This window comes from Bombina bombina, chromosome 4, assembly GCF_027579735.1.
Source record: "Bombina bombina isolate aBomBom1 chromosome 4, aBomBom1.pri, whole genome shotgun sequence".
NCBI classification, from domain to species: domain Eukaryota; kingdom Metazoa; phylum Chordata; class Amphibia; order Anura; family Bombinatoridae; genus Bombina; species Bombina bombina.
This window is the reverse complement of record NC_069502.1, coordinates 39828081-39845710: the sequence shown is the minus strand read 5'-3', so window position 1 is coordinate 39845710 and position 17630 is coordinate 39828081. Positions and strand designations below refer to the sequence as shown.

The window sequence follows — 17630 nt, the reverse complement described above, 5'->3', positions numbered from 1 at the left end:
GTTGCTTACAATTTGCATGCTCTATCCAAACCATGAAAAAAAAAATGGGTTTCATATCCCTTTAAATTTTAATGTCCCTTTAAAGCATGTACATATTGCTTCTGAAGGCAGCTGTAACAATTCATATCAAGCGTATATGAAACACTCTGACTCCCTTACAGTGCTAGTACCTACCGCTTCAGCTGGGATTATATTGTATATGTTCTACTCTTTCAGGAATACTTCCTGTAACCATTCTCACTGGAATTTGTTGTTTTCCAATGTTTGTTTCCCTGAAGAAACTGTTCTCCTGAGAGCGCATGCGTGTGTATGTGCACTATATATCTGCGCTAGTAACAAGCCCAGTTTGGCTTCTAATGAGGCAAGTGTTAGGTGGTGGTGACTAACAAGATATTTACTTATTTTTCTTCTTTTTACTTGTTTACATTTGGCTGATAAACTATTTTATGTTTAAGGGACACTCAAGTCAAAATCAAACTTTCATTATTCAGATAGAGCAGCAATTCTGAACAACTTTCTAATTCACTTCCATTAACAAAATGTGCAGTCTTTTTATATTTACATTTTTTGAGTCACCAGCTCCTACTGAGCATGTGCAAGAATTCACAGAATATGCGTATATGCATTTGTGATTGGCTGATGGCTGTCACATGGTACGTGTATGCATTTGTGATTGGCTGATGGCTGTCACAGGACACAGGAGGAGTGGAAGACATAACTTTGAAATTTGTCAAACATTTTTTTACTCATTTGAGGTTCAGACTAAGTGCTATTGCATTGTCTTGTTATCATGCATTTGTTCATTATGCAAATCCACTCTGTTTATTGGTCCTTTGAAATCTGTTCTATTTGCATTTTGTTTTCATTGGTAGTGATAACTTGACATCTCTAGTGAATATGCATACTCAATATTGCTACTACAAGAACCAATTGTGCACAGCAGTGATTTAATAACAGGTGCATGAAGGTCTAGCATCATCCCTTGCAGCCAAATCATGTCAGTGTGCACCAATTATTTATAATATCTTGGACAATATGACCTCTGATTGGCTATATAACTAACTATATAAACTTCTAAACAGTAACTGGGTATTACCTGTGTACAAGACATAGTAAGGCTGAATGATATCATACAATGTATTTTCATGTACCTCCTCCCAGTTCCTAACCTTTCCTCTCTCAGCACAACCGTCTTCCCCATCCGTTCTCACTGGCAGTAACTTACATCATAAAGGTGTAACACTTGCTTCATTATTCTTCTAGTCTGTCTAATCCTTCCTTCACGCTCAGCTGCTTTACCATAATGACAAAGGTCGCTCTGCTCTTTGTATTACAACACTAGCTGCCCACCTGATCTGATGCCAATTCCTCCTCTTTATCACTCTCCTTAATCACTGCACACGTCCATCTTAATTCCAACTCATACCCATAAAATCCATCACTCCCCCGAGACTCTCTATCACCCAACCCCAAGTCTCCTCTGATCTGTTTAGTCTACTGACGTCTTGTCCCCTTTCTGTCCTCCAAGATTAACTTTACCTTCACTAATTAGTACCCTTGCCAATCAGACTTGTTTTTATTATTATTTTTATTGAGATTCAAAATCTCTCTACTGAAGATATTTCATAAATACAAGGTCATAAACAACAGCTTAATTCTCACAATGACAAATGAGATACAAACAAGACTTTAGCATACAATCGATTATAGTATTCCTCTTTTTGTTTACAATATTAACTAGACAATGTTAGTTGCCAAACACTTTTCAAATGCAAGTGACATTAAAATAATAAATTCACAAGAGTAAGTTCCTTGCAACTACATATTGTAAGTATAATTATTGTTAGGAGAGTTAGATAAGTCACCACAGCCAGGGTACTGATATACGCAAAGGTGCGATAGCTCTAACATAACCTTAATTCCCTCATATGAAAAAAACTATAGTTGTAAGTCTCGATAAATATACATTGTGAGTAAAAGAATGTAACATAAATTATCATGTATATTATTATATGGTGGAGAGAAATGTCCAGATATTTATCTTAGGAATAAGGTCCATAGGATATAACAAACCCTAAAGTAATATGAGGTGAATTAACTAAAATAGATCACAGTTAAACCTCCACACGGGCAATCACCACGATTAGTACAACATTCAGTTTATTATTTACTAAATGCAGTAAAGAAAATTCCCATAACTACTTCTCTTGGGCCTCTGCTTTTGTTGACATTGGTGATTCTCATATTCTGCAGAATATGCAACTTTTTTTTTTTATCTCCAAGGACCCCATCAGTGCATCATCTATAACAGTACTTCATTATCTTTGTCCCATCAGTGCATCATCTATAACACTACTTCATTAGCTTTGTCCCATCAGTGCATCATCTATAACACTACTTCATTAGCTTTGTCCCATCAGTGCATCATCTATAACACTACTTCATTAGCTTTGTCCCATCACTGCATCATCTATAACACTACTTCAGTAGTGTTGTCCCATCAGTGCATCATCTATAACACTACTTCATTAGCTTTGTCCCATCAGTGCATCATCTATAACACTACTTCATTAGCTTTGTCCCATCAGTGCATCATCTATAACACTAGTTCATTAGCTTTGTCCCACCAGTGCATCATCTATAACACTACTTCATTAGCTTTGTCCATCAGTGCATCATCTATAACACTACTTCATTAGCTTTGTCCCATCAGTGCATCATCTATAACACTACTTCATTAGCTTTGTCCCATCAGTGCATCATCTATAACACTACTTCATTAGCTTTGTCCCATCAGTGCATCATCTATAATACTACTTCATTAGCTTTGTCCCATCAGTGCATCATCTATAACACTACTTCATTAGCTTTGTCCCATCAGTGCATCATCTATAACACTACTTCATTAGCTTTGTCCCATCAGTGCATCATCTATAACACTACTTCATTAGCTTTGTCCCATCAGTGCATCATCTATAACACTACTTCATTAGCTTTGTCCCATCAGTGCATCATCTATAACAGGGGTCGCCAACCTTTTGGACCTCAGGGACCACTAAACTCACAATTTTGAATCATGTGGACCACTAACATGATTTTTTTTTAAAGTTGTGTGTGTGTGTGTGTATATATATATATATATATATATATATATATATATATATATATATATATATTGTACATTACTAGTTAAACCATAGCTAAGTTTACATTATGTATATATTTACATATTTTTAAGAATTATTTTTGGAATTAACTAACTGAATGACAGAATTTAGAGAATACTTCTAAATGACAGATGAAGGGTGAGTGCCAACTTCTGAACTGGAAACAGAGAGGCAGAAAGTGGGAAAAGGAATTATGTTTAAAAGGACCACAAGACTTCTAAGTTACCTCCCCACTTAGGAATTATTCAAAACTATTTATGATCATGGCCAGACATTTGAGTCATAAATTTAAGTTTATATCAGAAAGCTCTCAATATGGATTTGAGCTAACCACGACTGATATTACTGGCAAATACTATAATGCTGGTGGGATATGGCTGATCTGCTCGATGGCAATTACTGGAATTCAGGTGAATTGGCTTTGTACGCTGGAAAATTATTTGAATTAAAAATAATGAATATTTAATTAAAAAAAGGAAGATGGAGGGGAGGAAGACAAACAGTAATGTAAGTCCATCTAAAGAAATTAGGAAAATTACTACAAAGAGACAGGTAAAGGGAAGAAAATAAATTAAATATAAGAGAGAAACATTTTTTTTAAGTTTTTCTTTTGTTATATATTTTAATTCCACTATTTCAAGCCAAGACTAAACCAACTTCTGCTGGCTTTAGAATGGAAACATCTTCCTATGAGCAGCTTTCTGGGTGGGAGGGGTTAAAAATACAATCTAGCAACTCAAGTTGTGCAGTACTATGCAACGTGCTTGTAATTTATCTCCTCCTCCGTCGGTTTTCACTAATGTCCAGCCAGGCACGGTAGGGAGTTGCTGCACAAGGGGGGTGACACCATCAGAGGAGATTGATTCCTGCTTGATGGTGTCGAGGACCACCAACATCTTCTTGTGGACCACCAGTGGTCCACGGACCAATGGTTGGCAACCGCTGATCTATAACACTACTTCATTAGCTTTGTCCATTGCATACGTTAGGAACATTACTGAACCACCTGGTCTTCTCCGTCTATACAAACTGTTATCTGGAAAATGAATAAGCTTTTGTGTTCACTGGACCACCTGTACATTGGTGACATCTATATCATATTATTCTGTCCCCTCACTGTTGACTTGTTTAACATTACTTCACCTTCCATGGTCTACTGTCTTGGGATGAGGTTTAAAGGGACACTAAACCCAAATTTCTTCTTTCATGATTCAAATAGAGCAGGTAATTTTATGCAACTTTCTAATTTACTCCTATTATCATTATCTTTATTTGAAAAAGCAGGAATTAAAGTTTAGGAGATGGACCATTTTGGGTTCAGCGCCCTGGATAGCACTTGCTAATTGGTAGTTACATTTAGCCACCAATCAGCAAGTGCTACCCAGGTGCTGAACCTAAAATGGCCCAGCTCCTAAGCTTTGCATTCCTGCTTTTCAAATAAAGATACAAAGAAAATGAAATAATTATAATAGGAGTAAATTAGAAAGTTGCTTAAAATTGCTGTGCTATCTGAAATATGAAAGAAAATAAATTTTGTTTAGTGTCCCTTTAAGCCAGCTCTTTCTATCACCGCTCTCGTTCTCACCAATTCCTGCCTTCTTCACCTGCAGAAGATTGTTTCACTTCAACCCTTGTGTAACTAAATTAAAATGATTGTGGTCTATCGCCTCTTAGGTTGTAGTCTGTCTCTGAAGCAGGTACTTACAGTGTCCCGTTTATTTAACCATATACTTTGTATTTAGTGTAGGCCTGAATAGCACAAGAGAGTAAGACTGCATATTACAAATAAATGATATGGATATACTGTGTGTGTGTGTATTTATTTATATATATATATATACATACATACATACTGTATAGTATACAGCACAAGGTTTTTTATAATATAACACAAGATAAGTATTAGTATAACAGTATATTTTGCATTGCATTCTTTAATGTCATTTTTCATCTACATGAGTCACTTACCAACTAAAATATTAATCAACTGTGCTTTTTTTAATTAAATTATGCATGGGTGTGTCTGGAACCTATATAAAAAAAGCCACTTTGCATGACTATAATTTGGAATCTGTTTTTGAAAGTGTTAAAGGGATGTGAAACCCAAAAAAATTATTTGGGATTCAGACAGAACGTACAATTTTAAAAAAAAGTTTTGAATTTTCTTCGATTATCAAATGTGCTTTGTTCCTATACTATTCTGTGTTGAAGAGATACCTAGGTAGCATCTGGAGCGCTACATGAAAGTAACTAGTGCTGCCATCTAGTGCTCTTGCTAATGTATAACCATTCTTGTAAAACTGCTGCCATCTAGTGCTCTTGCTAATGGATAACATTCTTGTAAAACTGCTGCCATCTAGTGCTCTTGCTAATGGATAACATTCTTGTAAAACTGCTGCCATCTAGTGCTCTTGCTAATGGATAACATTCTTGTAAAACTGCTGCCATCTAGTGCTCTTGCTAATGGATAACATTCTTGTAAAACTGCTGCCATCTAGTGCTCTTGCTAATGTTTAACATTATTATAAAACTGCTGCCATCTAGTGCTCTTGCTAATGGATAACATTATTATAAAACGGCTGCCATCTAGTGCTCTTGCGAATGTATAACATTATTATAAAACGGCTGCCATCTAGTGCTCTTGCTAATGGATAATATCTTGTAAAACTGCTGCCATCTAGTGCTCTTGCTAATGGATAACATTCTTGTAAAACTGCTGCCATCTAGTGCTCTTGCTAATGGATAACATTCTTGTAAAACTGCTGCCATCTAGTGCTCTTGCTAATGGATAACATTCTGGTAAAACGGCTGCCATCTAGTGCTCTTGCTAATGGATAACATTCTGGTAAAACGGCTGCCATCTAGTGCTCTTGCTAATGTTTAACATTATTATAAAACTGCTGCCATCTAGTGCTCTTGCTAATGTATAACATTATTATAAAACGGCTGCCATCTAGTGCTCTTGCGAATGTATAACATTATTATAAAACGGCTGCCATCTAGTGCTCTTGCTAATGGATAACATTCTTGTAAACTGCTGCCATCTAGTGCTCTTGCTAATGGATAACATTTTTATAAAACTGCTGCCATCTAGTGCTCTTGCTAATGTATAACATTGTTATAAAACTGCTGCCATCTAGTGCTCTTGTTAATGTATTACATTGTTATAAAACTGCTGCCATCTAGCGCTCTTGCTAATGGATAACATTCTTGTAAAACTGCTGCCATCTAGTGCTCTTGTTAATGTATTACATTGTTATAAACTGCTGCCATCTAGTGGCTCTTGCTAATGGAAAACATTCTTGTAAAACTGCTGCCATCTAGTGCTCTTGCTAATGGATAACATTCTTGTAAAACCGCTGCCGTATAGTGCTCCAGAAATGGTCCGGCTCCTAAGCTTATGCCCTTCCTTTCAACAATAGATGCCAAGAGAACAAAGACAAATTGATAATAGAAGTAAAATTGCTGCTCTATCTGAATCCTAAAAGAAAATGTAAATGAGTCTTTAATTGTATTATTATATTGTAATATTAGTGTATCCTTTAAACAGGCAGAGGAAGGACGAACTTGAGCAGAGAATGTCAGCTCTTCAGGAAAGTCGTCGGGAACTCATGGTGCAACTTGAGGGGCTGATGAAACTACTTAAGGTGAGCAAAGCTTGTAGGAGCAGTGCCGGGCATATTATCAGCATCCAGCTAACTAGCTACAAAGCAAACCTCTCTCAGACATATTCAGGTACTTCTGGGGGTTTCGTTCTTCAGCCCCTCTGTGGTTTACATGTACAGCTTATTGCTTCTCCTTATCTGCAGTTAGAGAGAGGATGGTGCTGACAAGTTTGTGCTATACGTAACCCTATTATAGCACAGCAATATCCCTTCTGCAAGGTTTGTGGTGTTCCCTGACACACAAGGGCATCTTCTGGTGTTCCCCTGACACCACAAGGGCATCTTCTGGTGTTCCCCTGATCACACAAGGGCACCTTCTGGTGTTCCCCTGACACACAAGGGCACCTTCTGGTGTTCCCCTGACACACAAGGGCACCTTCTTGTGTTCCCCTGACAAACAATGGCATCTTCTGGTGTTCCCCTGACACACAAGGGCACCTTCTGGTGTTCCCCTGACACACAAGGGCACCTTCTGGTGTTCCTCTGACACACAAGGGCACCTTCTGGTGTTCCCCTGACACACAAGGGCACCTTCTGGTGTTCCCCTATCACACAAGGGCATCTTCTGGTGTTCCCCTGACACACAAGGGCACCTTCTGGTGTTCCCCTGACACACAAGGGCACCTTCTGGTGTTTCCCTGACACACAAGTGCACCTTCTGGTGTTCCCCTGACACACAAGGGCACCTTCTGGTGTTCCCCTGACACACAAGGGCACCTTCTGGTGTTCCCCTGACACACAAGGGCACCTCTGGTGTTCCCCTGACACACAAGGGCACCTTCTGGTGTTCCCCTGACACACAAGGGCACCTTCTGGTGTTCCCTGACACACAAGGGCACCTTCTGGTGTTTCCCCTGACACACAAGGGCACCTTCTGGTGTTCCCCCTGACACACAAGGGCAACTTCTGGTGTTCCCCTGACACACAAGGGCACCTTCTGGTGTTCCCCTGACACAAAAGGGCACCTTCTCTGGTGTCCCCTGACACACAAGGGCACCTTCTGGTGTTCCCCTGAAACACAAGAGCACCTTCTGGTGTTCCCCTGACACACAAGGGCGCCTTCTGGTGTTCCCCTGACACACAAGGGCACCTTCTGGTGTTCCCCTGACACACAAGGGCACCTTCTGGTGTTCCCCTGACACACAAGGGCACCTTCTGGTGTTCCCCTGACACACAAGGGCACCTTCTGGTGTTCCCCTGACACACAAGGGCACCCTTCTGGTGTTCCCCTGACACACAAGGGGCACCTTCTGGTGTTCCCCTGTCACACAAGGGCACCTTCTGGTGTTCCCCTGACACACAAGGGCACCTTCCGGTGTTCCCCTGACACACAAGGGCACCTTCTGGTGTTCCCCTGACACACAAGGGCACCTTCCGGTGTTCCCCTGACACACAAGGGCACCTTCCGGTGTTCCCCTGACACACAAGGCACCTTCTGGTGTTCCCCTGACACACAAGGGCACCTTCTGGTGTCCCCACTATTTAGGCCACTTTATTTTAGATCAAGCTTCAAGAGTAGATATTGTAATGTACATAGACTTGTTTTTCACATATTATTGGCACACAGTTATTTCCTTTTTATGTCATGTGCTTCTAGTTGGGTGGAACTTACATCAAGCTTATACTTAGGATATTAAGATTTGCGCTTAGGACATTAAGATTTTCTTCTTAAACGGGAAGAGTCCACAGCTGCATTCATTACTTTTGGGAAATACAGAACCTTGCCACCAGGAAGAGGCAAAGGACACCCCAGCCAAGGCTTAAATACCTCCCCCACTTCCCTCATCCCCAGTGATTCTTTGCCTTTCGTCACAGGGGTTGGCAGAGAAGTGTCAGGTAGCCTCAAGATAGTCTCTTTTGGAGGGTAGTACTCTTCACAATGGGACTGGAGTTTTAAGTAATCCTATCAGCCTCTCAGTGAGAGCATGGATGAAAGTTAGAGTTTGGAGATGCAGGGAGAGTTTTCCTGCAAAACCATCCCGACTCATATTAACATTTCCTTAGTAATCAGCGTTGACCAGTTTCACTGCCTACCTTTATTCACTCAAGTCCATGTCAGAAGCGAGGCTACTATCTGTCACACTTGAAGGGCCGTGTTCCTGTTCCACAGCGTAGATTATGGTAAGATTGTTTCATTTTATTTTGATATGTGAATGTAATGTTAACGAAATAAGGTAGGGTCCCAGTGGGACTCCTTTTATCTTAACAAGGAATTATGGGTTAATATCTCCTGAGGGGGGTTATTGAATAGGGGGTACTTTAATCATGTTTGTTATATGGTTCTATCTGCGAATGTGTAGCAATATTTAGGCTCATGGCTTTTACGGAACATAACGGCCTTATCTTAATGACGCCATCTTTCGAGTGTGACTGGCACGGTGCACCATGTGACGGGTGCAGTTACGTTTGTTTCTCACTTCAATGCTGACTGTGTGCGACAGAGAGAGTCTATCTCGTGGGTTGTCTGGTTCACAGGAGGTGGTGAGTTCCCCGCCATTGGGGGTGTAAAAAGGGTGCCCCAGACCCTTTCTCAGCTAGGCAAGCAGGTGTACCTATGGCCTTTACTCCTCCGGAGGGTGGCTTGTTTCCCTCCATAGGTTACGACACGGTTCCGCATAGCCATTCTATGGTGTTGACTCATTTATATCTCCCCAAGTGAAATTTTCTAAGATACTGTCAGTGTTTTGTTAACCATGGCCCGTCGGGCGTGCAATCCCTTGATTTAGTTTGTCCCTTCTGGGAAGCGCTGGCCTCTGAGGCTTTAGGGGCCCCAACCTCGGGGCCAGGGTCTTTTGTTGATCCGGCAAGGGATGATTTTGCCTTCCGTTATAGGCTGGCACATCTTCATGTTCTTTTAAGACATGTTTTGGCGATGTTGGAGGATCTCAGTCCGAGTGGGCCGAGGGATCCGAGGGCCTTAGATGCTGGATGGCAAATGGGATATGACGTGTTGGGGATGAAGCCAATCTCCTTAACGCCTCCGTTTTATTTTTTCTTTATGTTTCGGTTCCAGTTCTGAGCTTGGGAAATTGGGGCCTCTGATCGGCTGGTCCCGTTGGCATTCTCATTCACCTTGGGCATTCTCCCGATGGGTGCTGCCTTCATTTTATTTTTGATCAGGATGGATGTGTTTAATTTGTTTTTTCCTTAAGCTCATGTCTGTTAGATTTTCATTTTTGAGAACGTTTGGAACCGATACTTGGCATTTTGTGGTTGTGTGGGCACTTCCTCGGAAGTTGCACACTTTTTGAATAATAGAATTATGTTTTCTAGTTCATTTATCGATCCTTTGGGTTAAATTTTCTTGGACTTTGGGGTGTTCTGAAGTGTCCTTATACCAGGCAGGTACTGGGTCGGACACTTTTCGACTGCTACCTGTGTTCATGTCACCCTCGTGGTGCCGATTTAATCCTGTCGGATTCTGAATGTCACTTGGCCTATTGCTATGGACTCCGGGCTCGGATCCTATCGATGTATGAGGCCTACTGTTTAATCACAACCCCTCTGACTGGAGGGTTATAAGTACCGATCTAAGGTCGGCTGTTTCGGGCTACTCGCCTGGGATACGGATCTGTTTTTTGCAGACGTCATCATGGTTCTTCAGGTCCCTGGGAACTAAGAACTGTAATTTCCATTCCTTTAGAGTTGGGAGATGTGAGTGAAGTATGTGGTCTGGTGTTCCGAGTGGCAAACTATTTGCGTCTTACTTGAAGTTCTTACGGATGCTTACTTTATAGCCTATTAAGCATTTTCTTATGGTGGCGGGAGTCTCCTTCCTTCCGGACCTTGGGTGGATCATCTGGTCTGGAAGCGCGGGCATGTCCTCCTTCCTCTGCTCAGAGTTGCTTACTCTAGGAGGTGGTGCGCAGGAGTTTTATGCCTTCTGTGGGGAGCTGCAAGGCTCCAGCTTTTACCCTGTTATAGAGGTTTCTTTTTGGGAGATCGATCCTACAAGGATCTCTGACTGTTGTCTCTTCCATATTATACCCTTGGTCTGACCATGGTTTCGACGTTCGGGGTGTTTCTGCGTCCTCGTTGCAACTCTAGCCTTGGGGCTTAACAGTGAAGAGTCGAAGTCGGTTTCAGACGGTCGCCCTCCTGGGGTCAGGTAGTTGACCATTTATCCCCGATGTTCTCCTAGGGCTTCGTGGAGGGTGCCTTACGTCTATCTCTTTGGGGTGGCAAGCAAGGTCCATGGTTCCCATTCACCTTCGGGTGTTGGTGCTACCTTGCCAGTGTGTGTAACATTGAGTGCCGAATTCTTAGACTGTTCAGGAGCTCTTTAAGACTCTTGGGTTTTAAACTGTTGCTAGATCGCCAAGTCTACGGACTTTAGATGGTGCGCTCCTAAGCGTAGGAGGCAGCTTAGGGTTCCTCTGGAAGTTAGATCTTTCGATCGATTCCGTTTTTCGAGGACCCTGGCCTAGGTCCATGTCTCTCCCTACACGGGTGTGGACGGTTAGGGTCTCACCTTAGGTGTTTGTGGTCCTGTGTGCCTCTCTCAGAGGGGGGTGGGGGCTCTGTATTTCATGGGAGATGCCTATCTGCCTGTGGCTTAGTCTCTAGGTCGTCCTGATGGGTCCCTACTGGTCTACTGGCGCATTTGATGTTCCTGTAGACTCCAGATGTCTTTCAACTGGGTTGGCGATATGGACGAGGGGTCTAGCCTCTATGGTTGGGTGGTTCTCAGTTGTTTTTTCGTTCCCTTCTCTTTCAGAGCGGGGGTTGGGTTCTCCTGGTTCGGAGTTACCTTAGTATCTGATTGTGTCCCACAATGGCTTAGTGGTAAACTATGTTTCCTTGAAAAGATGAAGGTCAATAGTTCAAATCCAGCTATGGCTATGTACTCTTCATAATGCAAGTCCTACAAATATCTTGCCTAAAGCAGCTTTATATGGCGACCTATGGGCCCTTGTCTTTCCTGCCTTGTAAGGGTCTTTCCCTTCTGGCGTTTTCAGAATCCTGGAAAGGGAGATGTGATGTAGTGAATGGTTCCATTGTTTCCAGCAGTGGGAGGCTGAGGGTTGAACTCTGTTGGGGCGCCTTCTAAATGTTGGATTCTGATTTATAGATTTTGGGGGTCTAAGGGCCCTCTTCCCTTGGGAAGTGTTCCTTTTTTGGGGAAGACAGCAGTGTAGGGGGTCTCGTACCTGTGCACAATGCCTATTCCTGAATCACGGTAGCATGCCGTTTGTAGTAGCGGTCAAAGGTCAACCCGGGGGCTTTGTTCCTCGTTGACCCTTCCTTTCTCTTCCAGAGGTCTGGGACTCTTGTCTTTGGTTTTTGACCAGCCTTTGGGCTGGGACCATTACCCTGGAGGGAAGCTCTGGGATTGGTTATCTATAAAGTGATGACTGTCTTCTTCCGGAGTCTGTCCTCCCCTTTGGTGGGAGGACTTTTGATGTCGTTCTCTTTTATACTGGCATCTGGTACTGGGAGGGGACGCTCATTGGAGCCCGGTATTCGGAGGGCTGTGAGCATTTGGAAGATTAGTAGTTAAAATCCAGCAACAACTATTTGCACTTTGAATGTGTGCTAGCAGGCTTTAAAACGCCTTTCGGTGGTTTGAGTTTCGCGATGGTTGAGTCAGCTTTCCTACCTGGAAGCTGGTCATTGAGAGTTCCTGTTCAGACGGTTTGGTGTTCTCTTGGAGAGCTCTTTCCTAACTGCTGGGATAGTTATTCCTTTTGCCGCTGTCTCTTCTGGCCAAGCCTGCAGATTTCGATCTGATGCGAGGCAACAGGGAACTCTTGTTTTTCTGGAGTACCTTAGGGTATGTGACTGGATCAGGGATATGAGGGTGTCCCTTAAGTCCTTTTTGGGACGTGTATCCCTGTGTATGGATCTCTTTTTTATTCTGTCCTTGTGTTTTTAGGGAGTTCGTCTCCCTGGGCGCTACTATCGTAAGACAACCTTGGGTTGTTCTAGGTTTGTTGAGCCCGTGTGGGAATGATTTTTTTAATTTCCTGGTGAATCTGTTCTCCTTTTTGGGGGCAGATAACGGTCCTTGTCCTATGGCCGCGTACCTTCATGGGAGTCGTGACCCGCGGGGCTGATTCCTCGGAGGCTGTTTGGGCTCGACGGACTCTGGAACTGAGTGGTCTCTAGTTTAGCTTGCTGGCGTTGTAACTATTGTGCAGTTACCTGGGCTTCGGTTTTTCACCTGTGTCGTCTATATTTTTTATAGGGTGTCGGGTAATTTCAGGCTGTGGTGCCTTTCGAAGGGGCCGCCTTTTGTAACCACCCATTGTTTGCATTCAGTGTCCTCTAGCTTGGGTTTTGTTTTCCCAAAAGTAATGAATGCAGCTGTGGACTCTTCCCGTTTAAGAAAAAAAGCATACATTATGCTTACCTGATAATTTTATTTTCTTTCTGACGGGAAGAGTCCACAGCTCCCGCCCGTGTTTTTATCTATGAGGCGGTGGTTATTTTTTGTTCTTCTGGCACCTTTTTTCACCCTGATATTTCTTCTACTGTTCCTTGTTCCCTTGGCAGAATCACTGGGGATGAGGGAAGTGGGGGAGGTATTTAAGCCTTTGGCTGGGGGTGTCTTTGCCTCCTCCTGGTGGCCAGGTTCTGTATTTCCCAAAAGTAAGGAATTCAGCTGTGGCCCTCTTCCCGTCAGAAGATAAGAAAATTATCAGGTAAGCATCATTTATGTTTTTGAACATTAAAGGGACAGTATTCCCCAACTGTTATTTAACTGCATATAATAGACACTACTATAAAGAATAATATGCACAGATGCAGTATAAAACCTTTTATTTTCTTCTATAAAAACGTACTCTAAAGCTCACAGTTTAGCTCTGTTTAAACTGCAAATTGGTTCTATAGCAAAAAAAAGCAGAAACTCCCCTCTTTCCTCTGCATATACAAGGACTCTACAAAAAACAGGAGCAAGCTGGAGTAGGTAGACATCAGTATTCTCCTAAAACTTTGGGGCTTGGTTAGGAGTCTGAAAATCAGCGCAATGTTATTTAAATATAAGCAAAACTATACATTTTTACAAAAGCACACCCAGATGGGCTATATAAATGGATCATCTACAAAACATTTATGTAAAGAAAAATCTAGTGTGCAACATCCCTTTAATTAAATCTTGGTTCATTATCTTTGAAAGTGTTAAATCAAATGACCATTGGACACCAGCAGACTGAAACAGTTAAGATAATTTGAGGGCCATATAATAAGATGTTGTTTAAAGGCATTCTACCTGTATATGGTCCTTCTAATGTCATGTTAATGCACCGTAAAAGTTTAGCTGCTGTTAAGATATTAATATGGCTATATAGATAATAGATACATAAACTTAAACTATTCCTGTAAATTATACTCATATTAATTGTTTTGTTGAGAATTCAGACAATATTTTAGCATTTTCACATATATAGTCATCAGGATTTCATTATCCGTCTCTCCCTAGCTAGTAAGATCACTATATTTGTATGTGCATATATTTGTTTGCTGGCTTAGCATGGGTAAAATACCGCGTGGGTTAGAGCATTCATGCGTACAGATGCCAGAAGGTTCTTTTTACAATCTGTCTGTACAATTGTCGGTTCTAAAGACCAAGGCATCGCATGAAATGATTCATCATTCCTCTGATGCTTCAGGTGATTGTCGTATAGAAAAAAAACACCTCTGGAGAGTTTATCAGTTTATTCTTAAAAATTTACAGTGCATCTGATTCAATGAAAAAGAATCAGTTAATAAATATATTATTTTCTTAAATGACGCACGTAATTTACTATTTGCAAAGATCCATTTAGGAGATATTAGCAGGCAGATGGTGAAATGTGTAGAATAAAGCTTCCAATGACAACTCCGAATTGGCAAAATAGAACAACTCAAATATCCCAAAAGTAAATATCTGTTGATTTTGGCCTCATGAGTATTTTATTGCTGAGATCCTGTCACCTGGCGCTTCTATAGTGGTCACTAATATTGCCTCTAATGTACAAGAAAGGTGGATTTGACACGTGCAACTCTGCACCACACAGAAGGTTGATCTTCTACATATTACACTATACAAGTTGTCATAATTCTAAACTCATTAACTCCCTACCACGGAGTCAGTTCATTCGTGTGAATAGGATTGTTAGTGATGACAGTCTGGTGATGAATATGTTAAAAACAAGGAGCCAATACATTTCTTAAAAGAGGTTACCCTAAACCACTTATTGAGAAAGAAATTGACAGAATTTCGGAAAACAGGAAACATCTAGCAGTAACAAAAGAGGGAATCATTTGAATAGACTAGTGTTCGTACAGTAGGAAAATTGAATTAATCATTCGACGACACTGGTATATTTTTGCAGCAATGTAATGTGGATTTTAAAGAATTCTATGAATTTCCAGTACAAAAAAGTACCAAGTCTGAGAGACAAATCAGTGAAAACTAATATAGGCAGTTGTAAACAATCCTAGTCGGAAATGTATTTAATCTAAAAATCATGGGTGTCATCCATGTTTGAATTGTGGCAACTGTAATTCTGTAATTTGAGGAAAATATTTTTTACATCCAAGAACAGGTTATAAATATCAAATTAATGATTATTATACATGTTATTCGACCTATGTCATTTATTTAATTAAATGCCCCTGTTCACACATTTACATAGGAACGACTAGAAGGGTATGTGAAAGGATTAATGATCATCGGTCCAATAAAAGATGTAAAAATAGGGGAGGTCCCTGTTTCTTCACACTTTCCGGAAACAGGTCACTCTGTTAGCCAGCTGGCAGATTATAGACCGTGTGAAGTAACCAAGAAGGGGAGGAAATTGGGAAAATTCTGTTAAAACAAAGGGAGGTATTTTGGATTTGTAAATTGGATACTATAATTCCTAAAGGTTTGAATAAAGAAAGAGACATGACAGTATTTTTGCAATAAATAATTAAAGGTGTATGCAGTTTAGTGTAGTTCAGTTATCTGATATGAAATTCAGCATTGCACACAAGTGCTATTTTGAGCTCGCCTGTAATCACGCCCCCTGCTGCGCACAGCCATCACACGTGGACAGGAGCTGTCAATCTTCCCCGGTCAGACGAGACCAGGGAGATTGAAATTGACACCTTAGAGGTGGCGAAAAGGTTAGGAAAGCAGCAGTCTGATGACCATTGCTTGTTAAATACGGCGTGCAGTTTCTCTTGTGAGAACCTGCAGTCATAGGGGGTCGAAAGGCTTGCGAAGCCTTTGATAAATCGACCCCTATGGGGTGCCTGCATTAACCCTATTCCATTGTGCACAGGAAAAAGTTGGTGAGGTGCTGTGTCTATTTGTGACTTTATTAGAAGTCATAGTGGGTAGTCATCTAATAAGTCAGAGGTGGGTAGTCTTCTATTAATTCATCTCTAATTTCTGATACACTGAATTTTTTCTGATTCTGCAGACCTGAGGTCAGTAGCTATATAGGCACCATATGTGGAGTCTATCTACAACATAACTGGTTAAGCTGAACCATATTATAACCATCAGGAAAGTACTAGTGTAAGATTAAGGACGCTGTTTTTTTTGTTTTTTTTTGTTTTGTTTTTAAAGTGGACTGAGATACCATTTGTTATTTATAGGAAAATTTCCAAGTGATGTAGAAGTGCAAAACAAATAATATTTTTTTTCAGGTAACAATTGTCCCTAGACAGTGCCAGAAGAAAGTATTTACATGCTTCCTAATGCAGTGGTGATCATAGGGGATACATACTATCTTATGTTTGTTCTTCATTAGCTTTTATTTCTTGTATAAATCCACAAACAAGACAAATAGAAGGTGGTTTCTTTGCTTTTAGGCTGTCGTATTGCTTTTAGTTTTTGCATGTGATGTCTAGTGGGATATATATATATATATATACATACATACATACACTATCCCACATATATATACATATACAGTATCCCACAAAAGTGAGTACAAACCCCTCACATTTTTGTAAATATTAAATATTTTATTATATCTTTTCATGTGACAACACTGAAGAAATGACACTTTGCTACAATGTAAAGTAGTGAGTGTACAGCCTGTATAACAGTGTAAATTTACTGTCCCCTCAAAATAACTCAACACGCAGCCATTAAAGGGAACCACAACACCTGCTTGAAATATTTTAAACCAACTTTTTCTCATTATGCAAAATATACTGACTTTAATTCTGTATTCAGTTTTCATCTTACTGCATTCTTTTGTAGGTAAAAGCTTTATCACTTAAACATTGCTCTGCAGCCTTGTACTTGCAAAGTATGCTGCCATATTGCAAACGCACGTTCCACAACAGTGGGTCACGTGATGCACACGGCACCTTCTATTTCTAAAGGAAGCAGATTGAGCCCTGCAGTGTCTTAGAAGAACGCTTCAGGCAGACAGGCACTGTTATGTTTATAAATAGCACCCGCAGGGAAGGAGAGGAATGCACAGGGGGAGGAGAGGAATGCACAGGGGGAAGAAAGTCTCCGGAGTAAATATGTAATGTAGATGAATGCAAAGTGTTTATATGCAGAGTGTTTGCTTTCTTTCCTCCCTCTCCTCCCCCTCACAATTTCTTCCCTGCTCGTGCTATTTTTAAACATAACAGTGCCTGTCTGCCTGAAGCCGTTCTTCTTAGACACTGCAGATCTCAATCTGCTTCCTCAACTTTAGAAATAGAAGGTGCCGTGTGCATCACGTGACCCACTGTTGTGGAACCAACTTTGCAATATGGCAGCTTACTTTGCAGGTACAAGGCTAAAGAGCAACGTTTAAATGATAAAGCTTTTATCTACAATCAGAATGCAGTAAGATGAAGATACTGCATACAGGAATAGTTT

At 41.0% G+C, this 17630-nt stretch overlaps 1 protein-coding gene across 1 annotated transcript in view; it reads left to right on the top strand.

Moving 5' to 3' along the window:
* The window catches only part of DTNB (dystrobrevin beta), a 983126-nt gene that overhangs the window by 840251 nt on the left and 125245 nt on the right, over nucleotides 1-17630 (top strand). Inside the window, exon 16 of the mRNA XM_053709466.1 lies at nucleotides 6718-6814. Coding sequence (XP_053565441.1) covers nucleotides 6718-6814 — 97 coding nt within the window. The remainder of the gene's footprint in view (nucleotides 1-6717; nucleotides 6815-17630) is intronic.